Raw genomic sequence first — 27,532 nt, 5'->3', positions numbered from 1 at the left:
ATATTTGTAAATAGTTAGCCCTTTTTTCTTGTCCATAGATTGAATGGCCTGCCTGGCTTGACCCAACTTCAGTAAAGATTCTTTTCTTTAGGCCAACCGACAAGATTTTAAATTAAATAATTTTATTTTAAATTTAATTATAGTATATATTAATATTAAATGATATATTTTAATATCTTATAAATGGTTATAAAGGTTATTTGGTTAGACCAAACTTGAGCCCAATCATTAAAAATTTTACATTTAGGCTTGACCTTACTTGACTCAGAGACATGTTTAGTTTAAACAAAAATATTCATTTTTAGTACCTAAAAGCAACAATGTTAATTTTAAGTGTTTAATTCAAGTTTTAGAGTTGATTTGATGAAAATCTATAATTAATTAATAATATTAGCACTTATGTCATCAAATCAATCCTAAAACTAAAATCAAATTTTCGATCTTATTGTATTTCACAAAATTAAACGTAAACGCTAAATTTATTTTTTAACAAAATCATGAAAAATTGAAACATGTAATAATATTAGTATTTAACTTTCATTAAATCAACCTTAAAATCTGAATTAAACATTAAAAAGTTAACACCATTACCTTTAGATATCAAAATATATAATTTTTTCAAATATAAATACCAAATTGAACTAAAAATAACACCGATACCACATTAAAAAAAGTGTCAAACTCGAGTACCAAATTAATTATTAAGCCTATAATTTTTAATTAATTAATATGAAAATTGTTTTTCTTTTTGACATAGAAACTAAACATAGATCCGAGAGCGAAAGTATCATACATGCATAAAAAAAAGTAAAGAACAAAAATATAACAATGTCAAATTTCAAAAATTCAAATTCACATCCATTCTTTGAGTCTTATATAAGGCATCAATCATTGTTTTTTCTTTTTCTATGTAATCTTCCATGGTATATATCAAAAAAAATACGAAGACAAAAATGAACCATGTCTTATGATTTAAAAGGAAAACAATCACCATGCGTAAGACAATCACCACATTTCATCACAAATACCCCACAATCAACCAAGCTTTACATTACAATACAAAAGAAAAAAGACAAATTTGTAAGATAACAAGTAAATAAAAGGTTGCAAAGTTTTTTTGCTTTGGGATATTATCATGCACTCCAAATGGCCATTCATTTGCATCACTATAACCTAACTTCAGGATTAAAAAGCTTGTGAGCCATTGTAATAATACTTTAACATGGTTTTCGAAATCGTAAGATAGTACTAGGGAAGATGGATCTGGATCCAAACATGAAAACGTTTTTTCCTTGATATCAACATAGAACAGAACCCAATGTGATGATAAGCACAATGGTAAAAACAACTGCAATCACAAAAAGAAACAACAAAATATTACATCTGTTCCTGTTAGTTATGATTAGGGATTTAAATAAAATTTTATATTGATTTTTTCTATTGTATCATAATTGAAAACAATTCATCGTTTGCATTCACCAACACAATTTAAATGTTAATTACAAGCTAAAAAGGAAATTAAAAAAAAAATCAAAGAACTTACTTTATGTACACCCCTTAGCTTCTCAGCTTTAAACCATATTAGTACTTCAAGTTCTGATCTGGATACTTGTATCAACTGAGTCTAATAATTGCAATACAAGGTACTTCATATATATAATGATTATAAAATAATAACAATTTCAATTTCAAATATCAATAGGTTTTGATAAGATATAAGTTCTTATGGCCATTTGAGAGTCAAATGAATAGTGATTGATGTATGTATTTTGAAATTTATCAGATCTCTTCTTAAGCAATTTGAAGAAAGCATTAACTACCTGCATTATAATATAAAATGATAACATTGAACACAACATTATAACTAATGCATGACACAAATATTTGAATTGCCAAATTGATTTATGCGCAAATATTTGATAATTACTTACCGAATCATTAATATAATACTCTTTTCGAGTTTCATCACTTTGGGGCACCATGAGTAAAGGTGTCAATATCTTACCTTGGAATTTAAATTTTTTATCTTGTCCAATCAATTTTCTGTGAAACATAAATTTCTTTATATAGTTAGATTATAATAATCATTTCATATTCCAATATTAACACATCAAAACTAGCAATATACCCATTCAACTCATTCCTTTGCTATTTATCTAGCCGTTTATGCTCCTTGCTAGTAAACCTTGAGAGTAAATATGCTTTAATATCCTGAGTAATAACCAAATAAAACCATTAATATATGAATAACTACAAAGGAATGTACGTATATATAGAACCAAAGAAATGAAGTATGAACCTGTTCACACCATGGTCCTTTTCCTTTTATCCTATGAAATGAGAATGCATTAAGGGAATTAAATTCTCATACTGTATGAAACAAAAAAATTCAATGGAGACAGCTTCTAATCATAATTTATGTACAATGGCTGAGTACGGATTGTATGAAATTGTGAGTATGGATTGTATGAAATTGTGATTCCACGTCATCCTTATCCCTTTCCAATAGGAGAATGATAAATCAGATTTTTTCTCCTGATTTTTAACTTTTTTTCCTGTTGACAAAATTCAAATCTAATTAAAAATGCTAAAAATTAGGAAGAAAAATCTTATTTGTCATTCTCCAATCGGAAAGGAATAGGGATGGCGTGTAATCACAATTTCATACAATCCTTTATCTCCATCATCTGTAACAACAAATCAACTTTGTTAAGTGATATTAAGTAATACTAAAGAGCCGAGAAGGCCTTCTAAGTAAAGTGTAGGAAAATATAATTGAAGGATCTAAACACATTAGGAGTTAAATTGAAGGATCATTGCAAAAGATTTCTCTTGATCTCAAAGCACTATCAAGTATGTCAAAGCCTGATTCCAGCCTGAAAGAAAGATCATCCCATAATTTCCCATCTTGTAGCTTCACTTGATCTACAGCTTCTTGGAATTTCAATTTTCCATGTCTTGTTTCAGTGACATATTCAATGGACTTCCTTAACTTAAAAAGTATGCCATCCATCTCAGGGAACCCATCCTCAAGAAGTGTGAAACTGATGAACCAATGATCTGAAGAAACAGAGCCCTGGTCACTAAGACAAATTTCTTTTATCTGATCAACCATACTGTCATTCAAAAGAGAGTTATCCACAGTTATGGAGCATATTTTGTTGCTTATATTCCACTCCAAACCCAAGCTCCGAATAATTTCGCCTAAAGCCTTCCTCACATTGCCATTGTCCACTAAATACCCCGATGTCTTTTCAGAGACCATGTTCTTTTCAAGACAAAGATTAAATAGTCCCAAGAAATTCACCAGAAATCCTTGCAAGAACATGAACCCAATTGAAAATGGTGGAACCGTTGTCCGTCTCTTACAATGAGATGCCTGCCTGTAACCTTGGAAGTAAACTTCAAAAACGAGTGACAATCACCACAAGTTTGTAGGTTCTTTATGATCATAAGAGTAGTTCCCGGCTCAGTACAGATAAGTCCCCAAGCAACAGCCAATCGCTCGCTATGAACCTTCATAGACTCCTCTTTCTCTTCATTTTCCAAGTCATGAACTACCATATCTGTTTCAGCAACATATCCAGCTTCTTTAAGTTTTGTATTAAGCTCATTCAACTTTTCATAGATACCAGCAGACCGTTGATGTGATCTATCTCCGGCCATAAAATCATGTATCGAGCCATTGATCTCGATCTGGCTCCAACCGGGTTCTTTAACCAATCCTTTATTCCTCATCATGCTACTTGTTTTAACTGCTTCCTTCCACTTACCATCCAATGTATATATATTAGCCATCAAAACATAACTGCTGGTGCTTCCGGGATTTAAATCTAACAATTTCTTGGCTACATATTCACCGAGTTCTATATTATGATGTTTCCTACATAAACTAAGCAATGGAGCCCAAACTTGAGATTGTACTTGCAGACGCATCTCTTGGATGGTTTTCAAAGCTAAGTCAAAGTGACCAGCTCGTCCAAGGAGATCGACCAAGCAAGTATAATGCTCTATTCCGGGCTCTATTTCGTAATTGTCTTTCATGCTTTTGAAGTACTTCAATCCATCTTCTACCAACCCTGAATGACTGCAAGCCAATAATATGCTTGTGAAAACAACATGATCTAGGCTGCAAGGTCTGGTTATCTGCATCCGGTGAAATAGTTTCAGAGCCTCGTTACCCATTCCGTGAATCGCGTAACCGTTTATTATGGAACTCCAAACAGCTAAGGCTTTATGTAACACTCCTGCAAATACTTCTTCTGCCTTGTCTATCCTCCCACATTTACAGTACATGTGAATAAATGAGGTCCTGCTGATTTGACGCCAGCCCATTCAATTTCACATAATGTTCAATCTTGTTCCCGATGCTCAGTGATCCCAGATCAGCACAAGCAGAGAGTATGCTGGCAATGGTAGCTTCATTTGGTTTAAGATCTGTTATTAATAAACTCTTGAATAAATCCAATGCTTCAGCAGGGTAACCATGCTGAGTATTCGCTGCAATCATTGAAGTCCACAAGAAAATACATTTCTCGTCTACCATTTCGAAAACTTGTCGAGCCGACACAATGTCACCACATTTTGAATACATATTAAGAACCGAGTTATCGATCAAAGCTTCACCATGAAATCCACTTTTTAGAACAAGGGAATGAACTGATGATGCCAATAACAAATTCCCAGATTCCACACAACTCGAAATGATCTTAACAAACAGCACCATATCTTGACTAACACACCCCATTTGTCTCATTCTATTAAAAAGATTGAATACTTCCCCAACATTCCCAACACTTACATAGCCACCAATAATAGTAGTCAATGACCAATAATAGTAGTCAATGAAAGGATCGATCTTTCATCCATTGTATCAAAAACAGAACGAGCATCATCAATTAACCCAAATTTAACATACATATTCACAGCCGAATTCGCTAAAGGTATTTCGCAAGGTAGCAACCGGAGCTTAAACACGCAACAGTGCATTGATAAGCCTAGTCGAAGATTAGTACAAGCAGCTAAAACACTAACAAAAGTGGAAGCAATCAGGTCAAAACCAATAACCCACATTTCTTTCAACAAATTCATTGCTTCCATCACATGGAAATAACGACAATAAGCAGAAATCATAGTGTTCCAACAAACAACATTTCTCATAACCATTTCGTCGAACGCATTCCGTGCAGAGGCCAATTCAGAGAATTTCGAATACATATCGAGAAGAGATGTTTGTACGAAGATGTCTTGTTGAAAACCAAGCTGAAGCGCAGGCTTTGAAGAGTAATGGGAAAGTAAAGCTATTGCCATGAACATGAGTGCCTCGTAACATTGAAGAGTAGATTTTGAGAGTGTCAGCGAAATCGCCATTGTTGGTTGAGCTTCTGATTTTCAAGTTGAACAGATAAAGTGGACGCTTCTTTGAAGTGATTGAATTCAAAGGGAAGTGTCGCATTTACAAGTTCTAAACATTTGGTGGTTCTTAGCACAAGAAAAGAAAGTAATACAATTGACCTTAAAAAATGGAAACAATAGAAATGTTGGTTTGCGGCAGAGGTGATGATCGGGGTGGTGCTTAATCAAATATTAATATATTTCTCCAAACATAAGCTTAAAATTGTACTCATATTTGTAAAAAATTAATTTAAGTTTTAATATTTATATTATATTATTTTAATATTTAATAAATTTATTAATTTTTGTAGACAAATTGTAATAGCGCCAATGAAAATTCCGTCTATTAAGTATTAATTTTATGCTTCGGTTAATCTTATAACATATGATTTATTTAACATCAAAGCTGTCCGTAGCTTGAAGTTAATGGTGCAGACGCACCTTGCTAGTGAATCACTTTATCCTTAGTTATACGTGAAATTTTCAACACTAGATCAAGCACTTGCGATATCAACATATTTATCCAAAAAATAAAATGATTTAAATTAAATTATTGATATTTGGGAGGGACTAAAAATAAAATTTACTTATTTAATCAACTTAAACATATTGGAGTAGATTGAAAATTGTGAAAGCGTTGACCATCTCTTAAAATAAGATGCTTGCCTGTTACTTTCGATGGGATAAAGTGAAATTTTTTTATTTTATGTAACATTTATATTAGGTGTATAATTATTTTTTATTGAAATATATTTTAAATATATGATTTTATATATTTAAATTTGTAATGATTATATTTTAATAATGTTTTAAATATAAATTATATAATCAAATTATTATTCAATAGTGGTTCATCATTTGAAATTTGGATCGAGGCAGCAATGTTGCTTCCATGATTAGGTTCTGTATTAAAAAATTTTGCTTAATAATGTAGTGAGCCAACAGGTTCATCTGAAAACATTGCAACACCATTTAATTAAAATAAAATGTATTACCATATGATATTTCAAGAGTTTAACTAATTTGAAGTTAAATACTCATAATAACATTGACATTCGAGTTTGAGTAACATAGTAGTTAATAATAAGAAGAATAGATCAATTACCATTGTTGTTGGAATCTTTGACAATATCTTCAATACTAATAGCTTTCTCACAATTCGAAGGTTTGGATTTTTTTCTGAAACAACTGTCCTCATTCAGCTTCCTTTTTCCTTTATCCTATGAATTGAAAATGCATTAAGGTAATTCAGTTTTCAAGGTATATGAAAAAAAATTCAATGGAGACAGCTTTTAATCATAATTTATGTACAATGCCTACCGTAGTTTGGGTGGGTTCATTATTTTCTCCATCATCTGTGATAGCAAATCAACACTGTTAAGTGATAAGATAATGTAATACTAAAGAACAGAGTAGGAAAATATAATAAAAGGATCTAAACAAATTAAGAGTAAAAACTTACTTCCTTTTGGAGTTTCCAACCAGTTTTCATTGCATACCAAAGCTTCCATGCTCTCAGGATTCAAGCTACTGTAGGCTGGATTATTGATCATGGCACTAATATTTGAACATGATGTGGAAATTGATACCGGAATTGCAAGGAAATCTTGAGCCATCTTTGCAAGTATTGGAAACCTTTGAGATTTATCACACCACCAACCAAGTATGTCAAAGAATGCTCCGTCCATGGGAAGTAAAGGTTCATCTAAGTAAAGCTCAAGCTCTAACTTCCATGAGGCCTCCTCATTGAAGTTGCTTGCAGATGCAAATTTACTCAAGGAGTCCAAAATACTATAATTTCCAAGCCCTACTGTTGAACAATTGAAATCATCCAAGACTGAAGAAGATGTAGTTAGATTTTTGGCTTCACTGGCATATTCATAGTAGACATCCCGAAGAACTTTATGAAACATGTTCAATCGCATCTTACTGTCATGGCCATAAATCACCCTATATGAGAGCTCCACAATTTTTAATTTTAACCTTGGATCAAGAACAGATGCAACAGCTAATGCCAAATTGCATAAGCTCCAATAGCGGTCGAATTTCCTCTTCATCAATGTAACAAATGAATGACTGCTTTTTTCCAACTGAAGCAATTTCTTGTATGTGTCACAAAGCTTTGGAAAGTACAAACTTACAGGAAGGCATTGAGTTCCTTTGATATCATCAAAGCATTTCAAACAACTCTGTATAGCTACTGCATTCTCCCATTCCTCCATTGATGGGTTTAGTTTAAAATTGCCATCAATTTGCTCCAGTTTGCAAAAGATTTCTCTTGATCTCAAAGCACTATCAAGTATGTCTAAGTCTGATTCTAGCCTGAAAGAAAGATCATCCCATGATTTTCCAACTTGTAGCTTCACTTGATCTACGGCTTCTTGGAATTTCAATTTCCCATGTCTTGTGTCAGTGACATATTCAATGGACTTCCTTAACTTAAAAAGTATGCCATCCATCTCACGGAACCCATCCTCAAGAAGTGTGAAACTGATGAACCAATGATCTGAAGAAACAGAGCCCTGGTCACTAAGACAAATTTCTTTTATCTGATCAACCATACTGTCATCCGACATAGAGTTATCCACAGTTATGGAACATACTTTACTGCCTATATTCCACTCCGAAACTAAGCTCTGAATAATTCCACCAACAGCTTTAGTGTCATTGTTATGCTCCAAAGTTCTCAAGCCAAGAATCTTCATCTTTAGTTCCCAACTATCATCAATAAAATGTGCTATCAAACAGCAATATGCAGTCTGTCCACTATTGTTCTTCCACAAACTTACTGTCAGATTGAATTTACTAGCAAGCTTATCAAAATACAGCTGAAGTTTCTCCTTCTCTTCCATATAGATGCTACGCATGTAAGATGAAATATCTTTCGATTCAAACTCAAACATGGGTTGCATATCTTTCACAAAATTCTTGAAGAATTCTTGATCAGCCATATCCAATGGATATCGATGCTTGATGATCATTTTCACAAAATTCAAGCGACTCCTTTCTTGATTTTGTTTTTTCATTACTGAACAGCGGTAATTCAAGTGGTTTTTCAAGTGTGTGGATCCACTAGTGCTCTCCCCCGTAAGCACATTGGAGCAATGTTTACATTTGGCTACTTGTTCTCCACCTACTAAAAGCCTGTCAAAATGCTCCCAAACTTCGGACGTCAAGCTTCTCTGTTCGGTTATTGGAAGTTTCTCCTTATTAGCTTTGCCAGTCTCAGGGTCACCATTGGAAACAATCTAAGAAAATTGAGAATAATAAATCGTGTATACTACTTTATATAACTCAATTGATTTTTGGAACTAATTAGATTGAAAAACACATGATTTTAAGTTTTAGAGCAATTAGATGGATTTAAATGTGAAAGATGAATAATTGAAGTGTAAAAAAGTAATTAAAGTAACATCTTTCATAGAGAAATTATGAATCAGTTATGGACTAGAATATGATATTAACCAGGAAGAATAAATAATTACCGGGTTATGAGGTCCTTCTGGTGTGTTAAAAGGAGCTGCAACAACCTTTGATGAAGGATGTGTAGGCATTGGCGAAGGAAAATTTGAATCCACTCCCCTCTAAAAGCAAATATTATTAGCATAATTAGAACCATGAATACTAATTTATGATTAATTTAGTATTGAAATAATAGAATAATATATAACATAATATATTTACCTCCACATGAACCCCATTTATTTCTACTGCTTGAACCTCCTCTGTTTCTTCAACTGCTTGTAAACACCTTGATGTGGAAATATTTGGAATGACTTCTTTTTGGGATCCAATTTCAGTGCCTTGAATCTTTACTTCTACAAACATTTTCTTCATATGTTTCAAGTCATTGAAGATACGAAGAGCCAAAGATTTTGATATTTCAATCATCTTTGCAGGCCAATAAAATTGTACTACATAAACATCATTACTTGTGTAAAGATTTTGTAGACAGATTGTAACAATATCATACATAGGTATGAACTTGTCTTCCGTCATATTAAATTCAAGTTTTTCCATAAAGCGAAGACCCTTGTTGCTTGGCACGTAACAAGAATTACTTTAGATAAAAAAAGCATGTTTCTTGTTTGGATCCGAAATAGTTTCATTCATATTGTTAACTTTAGAAGCCCATGTTAAAGCCAATGAAAGCTTGTATTTACAACATAAATCTTTGGATATGTCATGTATCTCGGCAAGTGCAGCTAATCGATTCAATATCAAACCCTGTAAAATTATTAAATAAGAAAACAATTGTAACAAATAAAATTTGAAATAACACTCTAAATGAAAAGAATTTTGACATTGTACTTTTAATTTGATAAAGATAATTAAAATTCAAAGGTGATTTTTCCTGTTAATTATTTATAAATTTAAATAAATTAAAAACATAATATCATAATTATACTTATTCATAAATCGAGCTGGATTTAGTATGTTTATGAATACCTTTAATTAGAGTAAAAGAATAAAAAATTCTCATTTTCAAATAGTACAATTATGACATATTGAGACTATATTTATAATATGACTAAAATTTATCAATAATTTATTTACACAATTTATTAATTTTGTATGAAAAAAGTTAAGTTAATACCTCCGAAAAAGGTTGAAGAGGTTGAAGAGGCAGAGGATTTGGATTGAAATCTACAAAGATATTCCATTCAATAAAATGTTATAAATAAGAGTAATTTTAATCCAAGAATAATAATTAAATACATAAACAATAAGTCAAGGAAAGGAAAATTGAAGATATATATTTTAACTTTAAATACATTACATTATTTAAATATCATTAAACTAATAATATGTAAATTATAATCAAAATAAATTAGTTTTGCATATGTAATTTTGATAATTCACCATTAATTTTGACGAATCGATTAATCACTGATTCGATTATAAAATATAGTTTAGAAAAAGAAAAATACCTTGTCGAAACTGATGGTTGGTGGAAGTGGAATTGAAGTGTCCATCTTCAACTTTGGGTTTCCATGCCGATAAGAAAAACATTGGACATCCCTTGTAACCTAAAATCAAACACTCTTCTTCCTTCCCCATTATTTTTAGGGAAGTCTGATTGTCAAGAATATGTCGCTCTGTAAGTAACAAACATTCCTCCTCGTTGCTAAGATCATCTTTCGTGTGGTTTAATGGAATTCGACTAAAACCACCCATTGAAAAGAGACGTTGCCATTCACTCAATGTTTGGTGCCGCCTAATTAGATTATTACCTTCGCATGCATCTCTGTTGCACTCCCACCAATACTCATTTCTACCAAAACCACTGTCCGCCTCCCCCCAGCATGTGCAAGTATTGGAGGAATACTGGAATGAATCCTTGAAACATGTCAAGAAATTGAAGTCGCTATGATTAGAATAGAAGTCTAGCATGATTACAATCGTCGGATTTATCTCCTTCAGTCTTACAAACTCTCTTTTCATTGCTTCTGCATCTCTTACCAACTTATGAAGTTTAAATTTGTAGTAAACCACCACCATTTCATCTTCTCTTCTTGTTTTGAAATCTAATTTATCTTCATCCACTTCTGCCAAACTATTGGCGTAAACCACTTTCAACTCATTCTCCAACTTTACATTAAGATTCATGGCATCCTTAGTCAGAAACTCCATTATTTTGCGTGAGAACTCTACATATTTTTTCAGAAAGGGTGGAAGTATGTAACTTACACGGACGGGTAGAGGATCACCGGAGAAGGTCGTTAGTGTACGAAGAACTGAACCCTCAAAATAGTTATTGTCATACGGGACGGGGAAATCAATGAGGTGCAATCGCCTGTTTCCATTCGAAGCATTCTTTTCATCATCGATAACTTTTTTTATGACGTAATTAATATAGTAGCTGTTATAATGATAATATGGTGCAGGATCCACCGGGAAAGTGAAGTAGGAAGAAGCGGGATGCAGTCCGTAGGCTCGGCGAACCAGAGCGTCCGCAAAGTATTTCACCACTCTTCTTTGATCTCCAAAACCGAAAGTACTCTGATCAGCAAGAATCAAGATTTTCTGAAGCAACTCATCGGCACGTTTCAGATCCCCATCTTCAATAGCTTCAGCGCTGGATAGTAACAATCTCAAGGCGGTTTCGGTGTCAAAAAGATCAAAATCCATGAAACAAGCTCAGATTCAACACAGTTTGGGTAAAGCTGAAGAGAAATTTGGTAGAAAAGTAAGTTATATATAAATATATAATTATATATAAATTTTAATTTTGTTTAATTTAGTATATATAAATTATGATTTGATTTGATTTGATTTGATTCGATTAGATTCAATTCTTGTAAATTATTAACATAATTATTGTCATAACTTTAATTTATCTCTACATATTACATATATGAATAATTATATTTATCCAATATAAAAAAATTAATATATTTATTTCTTTAAATATATCACTATCCCTCTCAGTTATTTCTTCTTCAACTACAAAAGAATTCTTTTGATCCATCTGCAACTCCACTATACAGTCACTAAATAGCAATTTGGCTTTATCAGCCGTAATCTCATCATATCTCTATAATTGCTTTAGCTCTACCACGCATTTTGGAACTAACACACAACATGGCTCGATTTTGAGAAGAAAATGCATAACCCTTTCACCAATTAATTCATCCCCGCTCATTAACTCTTTTCGCAAAGCTCCAGTGGAGAGATTGTCGAGACACGTAATAAAGTCTATCTTTGAGCAGTCAACATATAACATATTTTATATTTGCTAAGTTTGATTCAGTCTGAAATATGAATTTAATTTTATCAAAATTCACTTATTTTTGTAAATAGTTAACTCAAATCTATTTTAAGCTTTATATATTTTTATTTATTAAAATTTTATATGTAGTTATATTAACATTTTAATATTTATATTATATATTACTATTAATTTAATTTGTATGTGTTATCCATGTCCATGTATCACCATCAAGGTTAGAGAGCTTCTCCTTCAATTTTTGTTAATTTTTAACTTAAGATAGTAGATAGATATACATAGAGTTGTTCAGGTACCAAATTGAATATTAAAACTACGTAGAGATACTAAATAATATACTAACATTTATTTTATGTCTAAAACATCCTTCATTTCTACCAAAATTAATGAATGTGATCAAGGTTTTAGAATTAAACAGGTGGTCTCATCTAGTTAGCTCAAAGTAAACTGATTTTGTCCCTTAATTTATAAAAAAAGTTTATTTTAATCATTTATTTAATTTTTTGTCTTTAAATTTATATTATTTGTCAAATTATTTTAAAATTGATTGAAAATTAATGTCTATTAACTTTGGTAATGTAGCATACACGTCATGTGATGCTACACAAATAATTCATTTTAAAATTTAAAAATGAAAATTTATTAAAAAACATAAAAATTATAAAAGAATATTCGTTAATATTTTTAGTTTTTAAAAATTAGTTAATTCCTAATATGGTATATTCGTGGGCTACTACGTCCACGTCAACAAAATTAATAAAATTTCAAGATGATTTGACAAATAATATAAGATAAAAAAATATAAATTTCAGACCATGTGAGTGAATTGCATGACTGGCTACGGAGAAGTGGGTTCTTGAGTATCAATGCGTTGGTTTGTTTATCGATGTCTGAAGGTTGCTCTATGGCTTTGGTCTCTGTTCATGCTTTGACTTTGTTGAATGTGAGTGAATCTCTGTTTTTGGATGTTGCTGGTTGTCATGTTTCGATTGTTTATGCTACATGGGGTGGGTCGACTGGTGGCGAGATGTGGTGCTACTTGCTCTCTAACTACAGCTCTCCACAGTGCTTGTTTAATGTAAATAGGTTGGCGTAATCATTTTACGCTGTTTTTTTTTTATCGAAAAAATTATACAACATTTCTATCCTTAATTAGTTTACGTAGCAATTACCCATAATAACAAGGAATTATGGGATAAGTGCGCCTGTTATTACAAAATTAATTGATTATCTAATATTTATCTAATTTTTAAAGTAAAAAAAGAGGTAATTTGAGTATTTTAGAGCAATTATTTGAATGAGGAGTACTTTTATTTATAATTTTATTATGTCTTTCATTTAATTAATTAAATAAAAGTTTCATCTTTTAATTGTTTCAATTCCAATTATGTTTTTTTTTAGTTTATTGGATCACACTAATTTTTATTTTGATTCATATCTTGTATATTTTTTTGTTGATTATATTAATATTTGATAAATTAAAATTTTTAGAAGTTATAAATTTTCAACCATCCACTTATCAATCATGCTTAAATTTTGCCCTCCATTTTTTTAAAGCATTACCAAATTCTATCCTTCCACTTTTATGAATCTGAGAGGATTTCTTAAATACATACACTTATATAAATCCTAAGAGTATTAATGGTCGAAAACATTTTTAATATCAATTAGATGTTGTTTTTAATTCAAGGTTCAATTAAAATTTAATATTTAATTAATAATATTAAAATAATTTTACTCTTTAATTAGAAAAATAAGCATAGATCAAGATGGAAAAGAAACAATAATTTCTATCAAATTTCTAAAAGTTGGAATAAAAATCCTTTCACCTTGAAACATTTTCTTCATAATTGGATTCTAACAATAATTCTACTATGATTCCACTTTTATATTTTGGTGCAGCAATGGTCAAGTCTGTGAGAAAAAAAAAACCCTTAAAACCGTTTTTCTTTTCCGTCCTTTATATTTTGGTAGTTTTGTAAACAGAAGGTAATGGAATAAATGTGTTCGTATTCTTCTTTTCTCTCCAGTTTTGCTTTCTTCTTCCTCTCTTTCTCTGTCACTCTCTCATTAAATTTTCTGTCCCGTATTATTGAGATACCCAAGACCACTGATTAAACGTTTTATATTTAAGCATACATATTGACAAGCTATTCCCCTAATAACCCCTTTTTATCTTAGGAAAAAAAGTAATATTAAAAAAATGTGGACCAAAGTACAATCATTTTACCGTTATTTTCTTAAGCAACTTTCTTGATGCAACTTTCTCCTTACAGGATTTTTGGAACTAAATAGATTAAAAAACGCTTGATTTTAAGTTTTAGACCAATGAGTCCTTCTAGTGTGTTAGAAAGAGCTGCAACAACCTTTAATGAAGAATATCTAGGTATTGGCGAGGGAAAATTTGGAACCACTCCCCTCTAAAAGCAAATGATATTATCATCATTAGAACCATGAATGCTAATTTATGATTAATTTAGTGTTGAAATAATAGAATAATATATAAGACAACGTAATTACCTGGACATTAAGCCCGTTTATTTCTACTGCATCAACGTCCTCTGTTTCCTCAGCTATTTTCAAAGGCCATACTGTGTTCGAAGATGTTGGAATGTTTGAAATAGCTTTTTCGGTGCCTTGACCCTGTACTGTTACAAACTTTTTCTCCATATGTTTCAAGTCATTGAAGATACGAAGAGCAAGAGATTTTGATGTTTCACTCTCCGTTGCAGGCCAATGAAATTCTACTACATAAACATCATTAGTAGTGTAACGATTTTGTGGACAGATTGCAACAACAACATCTACTTCACAATTCTCTACAAATTGGAGATATAAGAAGTTGTCTACGTCAAGCTTAGTAATAGATGGTTCAAAATGGTACCCATCCTTTGATTCAAGTGCTTTCTCAATAATGGTTTGCTCAATCTTATATTCACATAAACGCATAAATTCATAAGAGTTCAAATCTTTCCAATAACAAGAATTATTTTGAATTGAAAAAGTATATAATTCTTGTTTGGATCCGACATAGTTTCATTCATATCGTTAACTTTAGAAGCCCATGTTAAAGCCAATGAAAACTTATGTTCACAACATAAATCGTTTAGTATGTCACTTATCTCAGCAAGGGTAGCTACTCGATTCAATGTCAAACCCTGTAATTACTAAATAAAAAATAATTACCAAAAACAAATTTTGAAACCACACTGTAAATGAAAATAATTTTGATATTGTACTCTTAGTTTTATTTTTTGTTTTTATTCGTAAATGTAAAAAATTAAAAAACACAATGTTATAATTATAATAGGCCAATTTTGGCCTGGGCCCGAAAAAATAATAATCGAAGCTAAATGATGCAATCGGTCGAAAACAAGCCAAAAATGGCCAAATTGAAAAACAATCATTAAATTGTGGCCAAATAAAAAATATGGAGAAAGCCAAGGGGTTATCAAATTTTGTTGACTTGGTAAAAGGCTAAAAATAGGAAGATATTATTTTGATTTTATTTTATTTTATTTTATTTTATTATTAAATTAGTTAGGCTATTTTTAGTAAACCCCATGTATATAAATAGGGGTATTTTGTTTTTTGAAAGGACCGATTACTTTTGGTATTCCTACTTCAATTTAGAATTGGATTATTCTCTCTTTTCCTATTTTCATTGGAATTAAATTATTTTCTTTTCTCTTTCAATTATGTGAGAATTTTGTCCATTTCATTTCAATTTCTTTGTTCTTTCTAAATTCGTCCAATTGCTTTTAGCCCTTCTGTTTTTTATTTGTTTTGCAATTAAGTTTTCATTATTCTTAATTTTGACCCTAAAATTTGCTTTGGCTACATTTTGGTCTTCCTTAAAGCTGTGTGTTTTGGAGGGTGGGGATTATTTCCCTTTTGGTCTCTCATTGTTATTCGCATGTTCAAATTGGTCAATTTTCTTTTATTTATCTTTGATTTGCCCTAGGATTTTTCTTTAAGGTTGGATTTAATCCTTTTTATTTTCTCTATTTTATTATCAAATTAGCTAATTTAGTATATTATTGCTATTATTATTATGTTTCTATTTATATTTATTTTGTTATTCTAATACTAATTATTATTTATCTAATTTTTATTTATTTATTTATATTTCTACTATTATTATATTTCTATTTATTATATTTTTATTTCTATTTATATACTAATATTATTTTCATTATTATTTTTCTTATATATGTTTTTTACTCTTGTTATTAACATTCTATTTATTTATTTATTTATTTTATATTTTTGTTATTATCTATTTAACTTTTCATATGACGCTCATTTCAAATTTTTATACATTATTTACTTTAATATTTTCATATATTATGTATATCAAATTTTTTACATATTATATATTTTGAATTGTTTATATATTATTTTTAAAGAGTTTTATATATTATTTTATCTTGAATGGATACTAATTTTTTAAAAAATTATTTTATATACTTTAGATCGTTTTTATAACCACGCGCGTTTCAAAGAACCCTCTCAATATAAGGAAATATTTCGTATTTGGGAGTTTGAGGAATCGTGCCCTATGGTGCTGGGTTTCAATTTTTCGTTCAACTAAAATGCGGAATATCCTTTTGAAATTTCATCCATGTTTTTTTTAAAATTAAAATGAGGCAATATTTCGTGTTTGGAAACTCGAGGGATCGTGCCCAATCGTGCTGGGTTTCGATTCACCGTTTTACCAAAGAGCCAAATATCCTTTTAATTTTTCAAATGCATGAGTTTTGGGAAGCATGAGATAATTTTGTATTGAGGGTTTGAAATGTTGTGTCCTATCGTGCAGGATATGATATTTTATTCTTTTTGAACGAGAGAATCTCAATATCCAATTCAAGATTTCCAAACGTTTTTAAAGATTGTATTTTAAAATCTTTTCAAATTTTCAACATTAGGACATTAATCGATCAATACGATATCAATTTTGGGCGTTGCGAAGGTGCTAATCCTTCCTCGCGCGTAACCGACTCCCGAATCCGTCTTCTAGTTTTTCGTAGACCAAAAACGTTGTTTTAATAAACCAAAATGCTTTATTAAAATGATCGACCATAGGGTGACCCGATTACACCTAAACAAAAAGGATTTGTGGCGACTCCATACCTCGTTTAAAAGTCGATCCCTATTTTCGAAAATAAAAATGGTTTCGACAATAATTATACTTATTCAAATAAATTTGATTCTTTCATATATAAAGAGGTATTCATAGATTGGATTGAACTGCATTTCAAAAATAAATTAAAAACTCATTCAGGTTTAATCTAGGCTACTTGAAATAGTTCATTTTATTATTTCAAAATTAAAATATTTTTATATTAATATTAATATTTTTATAATTAAATTTTAATTCTAATTTTATTATGAAAATTTTAATTGAGCTAAGGTGTATTTTAATTTGGTTTAAAGGTGTAAAAGCCCTAAAGCTTTTTTAAAAAAAAGTAATTAAGTCCTTCTTTTTCTTTTTTCTTTTTTGCATTCAATTAAGCACTTGAACTTTCAAAATACATTAAAAAGGTCCTCATACTTCTTCAAAAAAAGCAATTAAGCCCTCTACTTTTTTTAACTCAATTGGGCACTTGAACTTTCAAAATGAAAAGACCCTTGAAAAATTTTCAAAAAAGCAATTAAGCCCCTGCTCTTATTAAAAATTAGAAAAAAATTATAGAAAATAATAAATTTTAGAAAAATTATTAAATTTTAATAAAAGTTAAAAAATAAAATTATTAAAAATTATATTTTTATAAAAATTGTAAAAAATAAAATTTTATAAATATCATAAAAAAATGACCTCTAGTTTTTTTTTAATTTAAGTCATCACGCGTCATAATAATACGTCACATGTGGTGAAAATGATAAAAATAAAAATCAATAAAAGTTATAGAAAAATTATAAAATTAAAAAATTTTATTTTTATATTTTTAATAACTTTTAATAATTGAATTTTTATTAAAATTTAATAATATTTATAGCTTTTATTAATTTTAATTTTTACAATTTTTTTCTAATTTTAATAAAAGCAAGGACTTAATTACTTTTTGAAAAAATTTGAAGGTTTTTTTATGCATTTTGAAAGTTTAAATACTTAATTGAGTGAAAAAAAAACATATAGGCTTAATTAAATGTGAAATTAATACCTCCGAAAATGGTTGAAGAGGCGGAAGAGGTGATGGATATGGATTAAAACCTACAAAGAAATTACATTACAATTAGTCAGCGTAATGATAAACAAAAATAACTTTTATCCGATAAATAAATAAAAAAGTTAAGGAAAAGACGATTAAAGATGATTTATTATAAAATTAAGGATGAACAATTACCTTTAATTAATTTGGTCAGTTTCTGTTTAACTGAACTTATATTTAATATATTACTAAACTAATAATGTCTTGAAATTATATTTTTAAACTTAAAATAAATTATAATATTTAATATATAATTAAACTAATACTATAATTAAAATAACTTAGTTTTGCATATGCAATTTATGATTAATGGCAGTGTTGAGAATTTTCAATTAAATGAGTAATTCCGTTAATCTATATATTAATTGAAAAAATGAAAAAGAAAAAGAAAAGTACCTTGTCCTAACTTCTCGTTGCTGGAATTGAAATTTAAGTGCTCTTCTTCAACTTTGGGTTTCCATGCCGACAAGATAAACATTGGACATTCCTTGTAACCTAAAATCAAACACTCTTCTTCCTCCCCCATTATTTCTAGCCAACTTTGATTCCACGTTGAATTAAAATCATTTAGGGGATTTACATCCTTAACAATAAGGTCAATACCTTTCCTGTGGTTTAATGGAATTCGACTAAAGCCAGCCATTGAAAAGAGATGTTGCCATTCTGTCAAAATTGGGTGCCGCCTAATTACATTATTACCTTCAAATGCCTCTATGTTGCACTCCTCTATGTTGCACTCGCACTCATACTCATCATTAATAGAAAGGCCCAACTCCTTCCAGCAATCAACAGTCTTCAAGGAATACTGAAATGAATCCTTGACTATAAGTAACTAATTGACTGATGCATCTGCACTAGGGATTACAAAACAATGGAAGCTTATAACTTCAATTAATGCAACTCTCGCAACACAGTATGCAAGGTCATGGCCAACATATGCCAGATCTTCTTCTCCATTTTGTGGCTGGATGAACCCTTGCGCCATCCAAAGCTTGATATAAGCACAATCCATGCATTAAATTGTAGGTGACAATTCAATGTAATAATGGCTTCTTCAACCATCTTTTCCTTGTATAAAGGATTGATTAAAGGACTAAATCTCACTACCGACTCCTTCATTCATCATTCTATCAGAGCAAGCTTGCCGTTTCTGTCGATTTAACTAGAAACATAATTATTTGTTTCTCCACAATCTCCATGTTTTTCGAAAATAAAGAACAACAAGCACAATCCAGTTATGAGTGACTCATTAGTTCCATCATGGTAATAACTTATACGATCCTCTTTTCCTTGCATAATGCACTGATTAAAGAATTGAAAGTCACAACATTAGGATGGACTCCATTCATCATTCTATCGAGCAAGCTTATCGCTTCTGTTCTGTCCATTTACCTTCACCCAAACTCAATGTCCTTCATAATTAAAGAGCAATAAACAAAGTATTGTTTCAAATACGAAGGAAGGCGATCACCAAAAGAAAAATTAAACCATCATCAAATTCATTTCCTTGGTGATGAGAAATGTGCTTCATGTTATTCAATTGATTTTTACTACAATTTTTAAAAACCATGCAAACATTTTTGTGCTGTACAAATATTTGTATAAACCCTCATATCCAAATCCCAGTAACATAGGAGGTATCCCTTTCTCAGCAGAACCAGAATGATAATTTCAGCAATTCATAATGCTTAAATTATGAACCCAACATAACACAAGCACCAAATGACTAACAGAGCCTTCCTCACATTGCCATTGTCCACTAAATACCTCGATGTCTTTCAGAGACCACGTTCTTTTCAAGACAAAGATTAAATAGTCCCAAGAACTTCACCAGAAATCCTTGCAAGAACATGAACCCAATTGAAAATGGTGGAACCGTTGTCCATCTCTTACAATAAGATGCCTGCCTGTAACCTTGGAAGTAAACTTCAAAAACGAGTGACAATCACCACAAGTTTGTAGGTTCTTTATGATTGTAAGAGTAGTTCCCGGCTCAGTACCGATAAGGCCCCATGCGACAGCCAATCGCTCGCTATGAACCTTCATAGACTCCTCTTTCTCTTCATTTTCCAAGTCATGAACTACCATATCTGTTTCAGCAACATATCCAGCTTCTGTAAGTTTTGTATTAAGCTCATTCAACTTTTCATAGATACCAGCAGACCGATGATGTGATCTATCTCCGGCCATAAAAACATGTATCGAGCCATTGATCTCGATTTGGCTCCAACCGGGTTCTTTAACCAATCCTTTATTCCTCATCATGCTTCTTGTTTTAGCTGCTTCCTTCCACTTACCAGCCGATGTATATATATTAGCCATCAAAACATAACTGCTGGTGTTTCCGGGATTTAAATCTAACAATTTCTTGGCTACATATTCACCGAGTTCGATATTACGATGTTTCCTACATGAACTAAGCAATGGAGCCCAAACTTGAGCTTGTACTTGCAGAGCCATCTCTTGGATGGTTTTCAAAGCCAAGTCAAAGTGACCAGCTCGTCCAAGGAGATCGACCAAGCAAGTATAATGCTCTATTCCAGGCTCTATTCCGTAATCGTCTTTCATGCTTTTGAAGTACTTCAATCCATCTTCTACCAACCCTGAATGACTGCAAGCCAATAATATGCTTGTGAAAACAACATGATCTAGGCTGCAAGGTTTGGTTATCTGCATCCGGTGAAATAGTTTCAGAGCCTCGTTACCCATTCCATGAATCGCGTAACCGTTTATCATGGAACTCCAAACAGCTAAGTCTTTATGTAACACTCCTGCAAATACTTCTTCCGCCTTGTCTATCCTCCCACATTTACAGTACATGTGAATCAATGAGGTCTGGACCTGCTGATTTGACGCCAACCCATTCAATTTCACATACTGTTCAATCTCGTTCCCGATGCTCAGTGACCCCAAATCAGCACAAGCAGAGAGTATGCTGGCAATGGTAGCTTCATTTGGTTTAAGATCGGTTCTTAATAAACTCTTGAATAAATCCAATGCTTCAGCAGGGTAACCATGCTGAGTATTTGCCGCAATCATCGATGTCCACAAGAAAATACATTTCTCGTCTACCATTTTGAAAACTCGTCGAGCCGACACAATGTCACCACATTTTGAATACATATTAAGAACCGAGTTACAGATCGAAGCTTCACCAAGAAATCCACTTTTTAGAACAAGGGAATGAACTGATGATGCCAATAACAAATTCCCAGATTCCACACAACCCGAAATGATCTTAACAAACAGCACCATATCTTGACTAACACACCCCATTTGTCTCATTCTATTAAAAAGATTAAATGCTTCCCCAACATTCCCAACACTTACATAGCCACCAATAATAGTAGTCCATGAAAGGATCGATCTTTCATCCATTGTATCAAAAATAGAACGAGCATCACCAATTAACCCAAGTTTAACATACATATTCACAACCGAATTCGCTAGAGGTATCTCGCAATGTAGCAACCCAAGCTTAAACACACAACAGTGCATTGATAAGCCTAGTCGAAGATTAGTACAAGCAGCTATAACACTAACAAAAGTGGAAGCACTCAGCTCAAAACCAATAACCCACATTTCTTTCAACAAAGTCATTGCTTCCATCACACGGAAACAACGACAATAAGCAGAAATCATAGTGTTCCAACAAACAACATTTCTCATAACCATTTCGTCGAACACATTCCGTGCAGAGGCCAATTCAGAGCATTTCGAATACATATCGAGAAGAGATGTTTGTACGAAGATGTCTTGTTGAAAACCGAGGTGAAGCACGTGGGCATGGAGCTTTGTACCATCCTGAAGAGAATTAAGGGAAGCGCAGGCTTTGAAGAGTAATGGGAAAGTAAAGCTATTGCCATGAACACGAGTGTCTCGTAACATTGAAGAGTAGATTTTGAGGGTGTCAGCGAAATCGCCATTGTTGGTTGAGGTTCTGATTTTCAAGTTGAACAGATAAAGTGGACGCTTCCTTGAAGTTATTGAATTCAAAGGAATGTGTCGCATTTACAAGTTCCAAACATTTGGTGGTTATTAGCACAAGAAGAGAAAGTAATGCAATGCACATTAAAAAATAGAAATAATAGAAATGTTGGTTTGCGTTAGAGACTTAGAGGTGTGGTTATCCATAATAATAATAATAATATATTATGTTCAAGTCCGAGTCCGAATAATATTTTAAGTAAGTCTAATTTTTTGTCTAAATTTATTTTTCAAATCTAATATTTTTATTCGAATTGTCTCAAATTTTGGCCGAACTCTTAGAGTCTAAACGGATAGATTGAGCTATGAACAGATCTAGTTTGATGGTATTTTTTAATTTAAATTAAATATTATTCAAATAATTATTTAAATTTAATTGTAAAAATAAGGAAATATTAATAAAATTGTATTTCTTTGTATAAAATTTGTACTTTTAAATAAATTAAATTGATATAATATGAATTATTAAAATTATATAACTATAAAATAATTTAAACACAATTATGATATTTTGGGGACCTCTAATAATATCATTTTCGATGTTCGAACCTATATTATTTTATTAAAAGCGTAATGTGTTTTATTAATATACCAAACATTTAGAATAACTTTAAAGCGTAAATGTTTCAATTAGTCCTCATCTTCTTAATATAAGAAGGTTAAAATATGCCGTTAGTCCATATATTTTAATAAAATTTAAATTTTAGTTTTCTATTTTGAAATTTTTAAATTTAGTCTCTATATTTGAAAAGTTAAATCTTTAATTTTTATTTAAAAACTTTAGTCGATCATTAAAATCTTAAATATTTTTATCAAAATTTATCAACCTGATATGTTGATTAGACTATCATGATGTGATAAGGCAAATGACGGAAATTACAAACGATGATAAAAGTAGGAGGATTGGATATTTAACTTGTTAGGTATAGGGACTAAGTCTCAAATTCTATCAACGTACAGGAACTAACAGCAGATTTAACCTAAGAAGAAGTAGAACTCTAACGTCATATAACTATTTAACCAAGGTTAAAACAGTCAATACAATATAAAATTTTCTCTAGGGTTTTTTGCGTGCACCATATATATAGTTCAATATCGAACTTTTGTAGCGCCTTTTTGTGCTTGGGTTATAGCATATTGAAGAATACTCTGAAATCTTCAATCCAAAATGGTAAAACTCATTTCTCTCTTTAATTCTCTGAAATTGTTCTTATTTTGATGCTCTGTTCTGACTTCATTTCTCACCTGGTCTGCATTTGAATGCTTTGTTTGCATCTTTCTGATTTTCTCCTCATTTGATGGAGATTTGTAGAAATTTGGGTACTAGTATAATGCAACTGATTATCATATATCCGTTTATGTTGGCCTAAATAATGAGAAAATTGTTTCATTTAAATCTGGTATGGCTCAATGAACTGTGTTTGAAGATGGAAAAAAGTTGAAAATTTTGCCCATGTTTTTGCTGCGTCATTTAGTGATATTTTCAGTCTAAAACATCTGAATATGTTTAAGAATGTGTGTGTGCTGTTCTCAGATCTTTAGTTCTAATTTGTGTTTTTACTTGCTCTTTGAGTTGCTCATTTGCTTATATGCATATAGTCGTCCTAATGCAATATTATGTCTTTTTTTTTTTTGGGATTTGGCTTATGTTTGAAGGACTTGCACATATTTTTACTACATGTTACGACATTTTAATTCTAGAATATCCGATTATGATATCATTTGTTAAGAATGTGTATATTCTTTTTGTTTCAATCTGTATTTTCCTTGTTCATTGAGTTGCTTATTTACTTATTATGATCCTTATTTTGTGATTTTGGCTCTCACCGGCCTCTGTACTATAATTGATTTATGTCTTTAACTATGATTCGACTTCCTCGGTTAAATGAATGTTTTCTGGGTTATGATTTACAGCCTAAGCAGATTCATGAGATCAAGGACTTCCTTCTGACTGCCAGAAGGAAAGATGCACGCTCTGTAAAGATCAAGAAGAGCAAAGATGTTGTCAAGTTCAAGGTCCGCTGCTCCAAGTACTTGTACACACTTTGCGTGTCGGATGCTGAGAAGGCTGACAAGTTGAAGCAGTCCCTTCCTCCAGGTACATCTATATAAATGATACAGTAATCGTTTTTCTTGTTTCGGTTCAACTAGCATCCTTATTTCAAATCAGCAAATATATTATAGAATTGTAGGTCCATAGCAGAAACAAACCATTGTTCTCGTTGCTGCTGTACTGACAGAATTACAATCTGTCTTACTGTTCTTTCTTACCATGTAGATAACATCTCAAAGTTTCTTGGTCTTTGCTATGATGGTGGAGCCTTGTTTTTCTTATTTTGTTTCAACCAGCATCCTTTTTTGAAATTGAGAAACATGCTATAGAATCATAAACCCATAGCAGAAATGAATCATTGTTTCCCACTGTTATCATACTGGTATCAGTACAATTGATCCTATTGTTCTTTCTTGCCATGCTGGTAATATCTCAAGGTTCTTGGATGAAACCACTGGATGGCCTCGTTTTTCTTATCTTGATGCAACCAGAATCCTTATATGAAATGAATTGTTTGAAGCTAAAATGAAGTATTCTCTCTTTGTTGCCATGCTGGTGGCAATAGAATGTATTCTTTTCGCCATGTTGGTAACTTGGTAACATTTCAAGGTTCTCCTCTTGACTTACTTATCTCATGTTGTTCTTTTTTGCAGGTTTGAGTGTTCAAGACCTGTGAAAATATGGCAGCCCCAGGTTTGTCACCTGATTTATAGGTGATGAAAGCTAGATTTTAGTTTTGGGTTTATTGTATTTCTGGTCATTCTGCAACAGTGAAGCTCAATTTTCTGTAATTGGATCTATGTTTTTTTGTTGATTAAGGATTTTAGTGATATATGCACTTTTCAATTACAATGAATGTTCTTTTTAATGAAAAACACAGAAAAATTTGATGTTGCTTCGCTACATTTTCTTAGTTTTAAAGTTCCAAGCAAAAAAGCAGTGTTATTTTCTAAATATCAACATATTTATATCTATAATTTATACTGAAAAAAAACTAATAAGGGATTTACAAGAACTGATTAGCATTTTATTAGTTTACCTTAAAAGTTGGGTGACTGATTGTGGAATTTACCCTAATTCAAAACCATCAGAGTTTCAACATTAGCTCAGTATCTTATTGGCTTAAACTTGGACTTTATCGAATGGTTGTTAGGCTTTGGGCGTTGGGTCTAAATTATTCAATCAATCCATGTCTCGATATCTATTCCTTTTGACGAAAAACTGAGAAATCATCGATCAACACCCCGTAGCTACAGTTTTTGCCTACGATGGCCTCTTCGTCTTCTTTTTCTTCTGCTGATGCTGCTTTGGAGATCTTAGTATCGTGTGCTCATGCAATTGAAGATGGGAATTTGAAAATTGCCGATTCATTCCTGCACCAGATCTGGAACACTGCTGCTGTAGAACTTGACCTCATAAGCAAACTCGTGAGATACTTTGCTGAAGCTCTAGTTCGGCGAGCTTACGGTCTGCATCCTCCTTATTATACCCATTCGAATCTGCAAATACCTCATCCACTGTATTACTATTATTATTACTCAAGGTTTGATATTAATGAAATGGTGGGAGAAGCCATCGAAAGTGCCACGACAGGAAAGAAGGGATTTCATCTTATTGATTTCCACATTCCGCATCTGTACGGAAGGGGATACTTGTTCAAGACACTACCGAATCGCTCCAGCGATCCCTTGTCGGTCCGTATAACCGTCGTATTACCAACTTTTCTGAAAAATACCGTCGATTTCCAAGAAGAAATGGAGTATTTGACTGAAGCGGGTAAGCTATTGAAAATAGAGTTGAAGAAGGAAGATCTGAGAGTTGTTTACGCTAATAGTTTGGGAGAAGTGGATGAATCTACGTTGGATTTGAGAAGAACAAACGATGATGAGGCTTTGGTGGTTTATTATAACTTCAAATTTCATACACTGTTGGCAGAGGCAGAAGCAATGAAGAAAGAATTGATCAAATTGAGGCAGCTAAATCCAGAAATTGTGATCATGCAAGAACAATACGCTAACGATAACGACGGGAATTTCATCAAACGCTTGGAGTACTCTTTTCGATATTACTCTAACTTTTTTCAATATTATTCTAATCTTTTCAAATCTGGGAAACCTCTGGGCTACAATACAGCTAAATATTATATGAGACAGATTCATAACATTGTGGCATGTGAAGGCAGGGATCGAATTATGCGACACCAGAGTTTGGATGAATGGCGAGATCTGTTGTTAACAGCGGGCTTTCTTCAAATTCCATTCCAGAAAGATGTTGAGAATTTACATGCTCTGTATTGGGTAGAGGAAATCAAGGAGGAAAAAGGGTGCTTGGTTTTAAGTCATAAGGATTGCCCAATCTTGTTCGTATCATGTTGGAGACCCAGAGCTGGAGAGGAGCATTTCAAATTCAATCTAAACAGCAATAATTTAGGGCAAGGTACTTTATCTTGACTCAGTTTCTTAACAAATTTAAAAAAAAATTATAATTTTTAATATTTTGAAAAAAAGAAAAGAAAAAGTGATTAAGCTAGACTTGATAATAGATTGAAACGAGGTAAAATTTTAGGTTCGGTTTTTAGATCTAAGCCCAGTCTAGCTTAAAAAATATGACTTAAAATTACCTCAATCCGAATTAGATAAAAAATGCTAAACTTAGATCTAACCCGATTTGTCCATATTAAATTTTTTATATAAAACAAATTTAAAAATATAATATATTCAAAACACTAAAACTTTAAAATAAATGTTTCTTAACAAATTGAAAATACATTAAAAAATTTATATTTAAATAACATTAAGATAGGTGTAAATTAGTAAGCAAATATCTTTAATGTAGTAGTAAAATTAAAATAAAATAAAAGTTATGTAATATCCAAATAAAAACAACAGGAAAAAAAATTAAGTAGATTCAGGCCGGGTTGAAAGAAATTTATTAGAAGCCTAATCTGTTTAAAAAAAGTGCATTAATTTTTGTCCAAGCCCTTTTTTTGGACTTGTATTTTTGCCTATATCTTAGTTTTCAAGTAGATCTTTGAACTTAAAATCAGTTATTCTACTCATGATCAGGTTTATAATTAATGGTGTAAAAGTTATTTAATATAATTTTAAATATTTTTTAATCATATTTATTATTAGTATACCCACTTCACCTTCTCAC

At 31.5% G+C, this 27,532-nt stretch overlaps 5 protein-coding genes, 1 long non-coding RNA gene and 1 pseudogene across 6 annotated transcripts; 2 read left to right on the top strand and 5 right to left on the bottom strand.

Moving 5' to 3' along the window:
- Window positions 1–1,013: 1,013 nt before the first annotated feature.
- LOC128290467 (uncharacterized) lies at window positions 1,014–1,676 on the bottom strand. The gene is made up of 2 exons (XR_008280325.1): window positions 1,544–1,676; window positions 1,014–1,348 (listed from the first exon to the last, which is right to left on the bottom strand). It is a non-coding gene; the product is annotated as an uncharacterized LOC128290467 (long non-coding RNA).
- A 575-nt stretch (window positions 1,677–2,251) lies between these two features.
- On the bottom strand, window positions 2,252–5,595 carry LOC108474708 (pentatricopeptide repeat-containing protein At3g26782, mitochondrial-like; annotated as a pseudogene).
- An 896-nt stretch (window positions 5,596–6,491) lies between these two features.
- On the bottom strand, window positions 6,492–9,393 carry LOC128290627 (zinc finger BED domain-containing protein RICESLEEPER 2-like). Its single transcript, XM_053026360.1, has 5 exons — window positions 9,079–9,393; window positions 8,880–8,978; window positions 6,857–8,642; window positions 6,715–6,749; window positions 6,492–6,614 (listed from the first exon to the last, which is right to left on the bottom strand). The coding sequence occupies exons 1-5, from the start codon at window positions 9,391–9,393 to the stop codon at window positions 6,492–6,494; spliced, it is 2,358 nt and encodes a 785-aa protein (XP_052882320.1).
- A 63-nt stretch (window positions 9,394–9,456) lies between these two features.
- LOC128290626 (DELLA protein 2-like) lies at window positions 9,457–11,526 on the bottom strand. Its single transcript, XM_053026359.1, has 3 exons — window positions 10,326–11,526; window positions 9,992–10,041; window positions 9,457–9,621 (listed from the first exon to the last, which is right to left on the bottom strand). The coding sequence occupies exons 1-3, from the start codon at window positions 11,524–11,526 to the stop codon at window positions 9,457–9,459; spliced, it is 1,416 nt and encodes a 471-aa protein (XP_052882319.1).
- An 8,203-nt stretch (window positions 11,527–19,729) lies between these two features.
- Window positions 19,730–22,452, bottom strand: LOC108474706 (pentatricopeptide repeat-containing protein At4g21065-like). Its single transcript, XM_017776709.2, has one exon. It carries the CDS (start codon window positions 22,345–22,347, stop codon window positions 20,164–20,166), a length of 2,184 nt encoding a protein of 727 aa, XP_017632198.1. The 5' UTR covers window positions 22,348–22,452; the 3' UTR covers window positions 19,730–20,163.
- An 892-nt stretch (window positions 22,453–23,344) lies between these two features.
- On the top strand, window positions 23,345–25,228 carry LOC108474793 (60S ribosomal protein L38). The gene is made up of 3 exons (XM_017776811.2): window positions 23,345–23,494; window positions 24,238–24,421; window positions 25,030–25,228. The coding sequence occupies exons 1-3, from the start codon at window positions 23,492–23,494 to the stop codon at window positions 25,050–25,052; spliced, it is 210 nt and encodes a 69-aa protein (XP_017632300.1). The 5' UTR covers window positions 23,345–23,491; the 3' UTR covers window positions 25,053–25,228.
- Window positions 25,229–25,644: 416 nt separating this feature from the next.
- On the top strand, window positions 25,645–26,826 carry LOC108475090 (DELLA protein 2-like). The gene has a single exon (XM_017777089.1). It carries the CDS (start codon window positions 25,645–25,647, stop codon window positions 26,824–26,826), a length of 1,182 nt encoding a protein of 393 aa, XP_017632578.1.
- The last annotated feature ends 706 nt before the right edge of the window (window positions 26,827–27,532 follow it).

This window comes from Gossypium arboreum, chromosome 3 (assembly GCF_025698485.1).
Source record: "Gossypium arboreum isolate Shixiya-1 chromosome 3, ASM2569848v2, whole genome shotgun sequence".
In the NCBI taxonomy this organism is placed as follows: domain Eukaryota; kingdom Viridiplantae; phylum Streptophyta; class Magnoliopsida; order Malvales; family Malvaceae; genus Gossypium; species Gossypium arboreum.
The sequence above is the reverse complement of the archived record's forward strand: the minus strand, read 5'-3'. Positions and strand labels throughout refer to the sequence as shown.

What these genes read in the sequence shown, in the direction of transcription:
- LOC128290627 (XM_053026360.1), bottom strand. Translation starts at nt 9,393, where the DNA reads ATGACGGAAGACAAGTTCATACCTATGTATGATATTGTTACAATCTGT. An exon ending in CAGAAGGACCTCATAACCCG is followed by an intron (nt 8,643 to 8,879) that starts GTAATTATTTAT and finishes CAATTTTCTTAG; the next exon opens with ATTGTTTCCAATGGTGACCC. An exon ending in GTTGGAAACTCCAAAAGGAA is followed by an intron (nt 6,750 to 6,856) that starts GTAAGTTTTTAC and finishes TTGCTATCACAG; the next exon opens with ATGATGGAGAAAATAATGAA.
- LOC128290626 (XM_053026359.1), bottom strand. Translation starts at nt 11,526, where the DNA reads ATGGATTTTGATCTTTTTGACACCGAAACCGCCTTGAGATTGTTACTA. An exon ending in CAACCATCAGTTTCGACAAG is followed by an intron (nt 10,042 to 10,325) that starts GTATTTTTCTTT and finishes ATATCTTTGTAG; the next exon opens with ATTTCAATCCAAATCCTCTG. An exon ending in CTCTTCAACCTTTTTCGGAG is followed by an intron (nt 9,622 to 9,991) that starts GTATTAACTTAA and finishes ATAATTTTACAG; the next exon opens with GGTTTGATATTGAATCGATT.
- LOC108474706 (XM_017776709.2), bottom strand. Translation starts at nt 22,347, where the DNA reads ATGCGACACATTCCTTTGAATTCAATAACTTCAAGGAAGCGTCCACTT.
- LOC108474793 (XM_017776811.2), top strand. An exon ending in GAAGCAGTCCCTTCCTCCAG is followed by an intron (nt 24,422 to 25,029) that starts GTACATCTATAT and finishes TCTTTTTTGCAG; the next exon opens with GTTTGAGTGTTCAAGACCTG.
- LOC108475090 (XM_017777089.1), top strand. Translation starts at nt 25,645, where the DNA reads ATGGCCTCTTCGTCTTCTTTTTCTTCTGCTGATGCTGCTTTGGAGATC.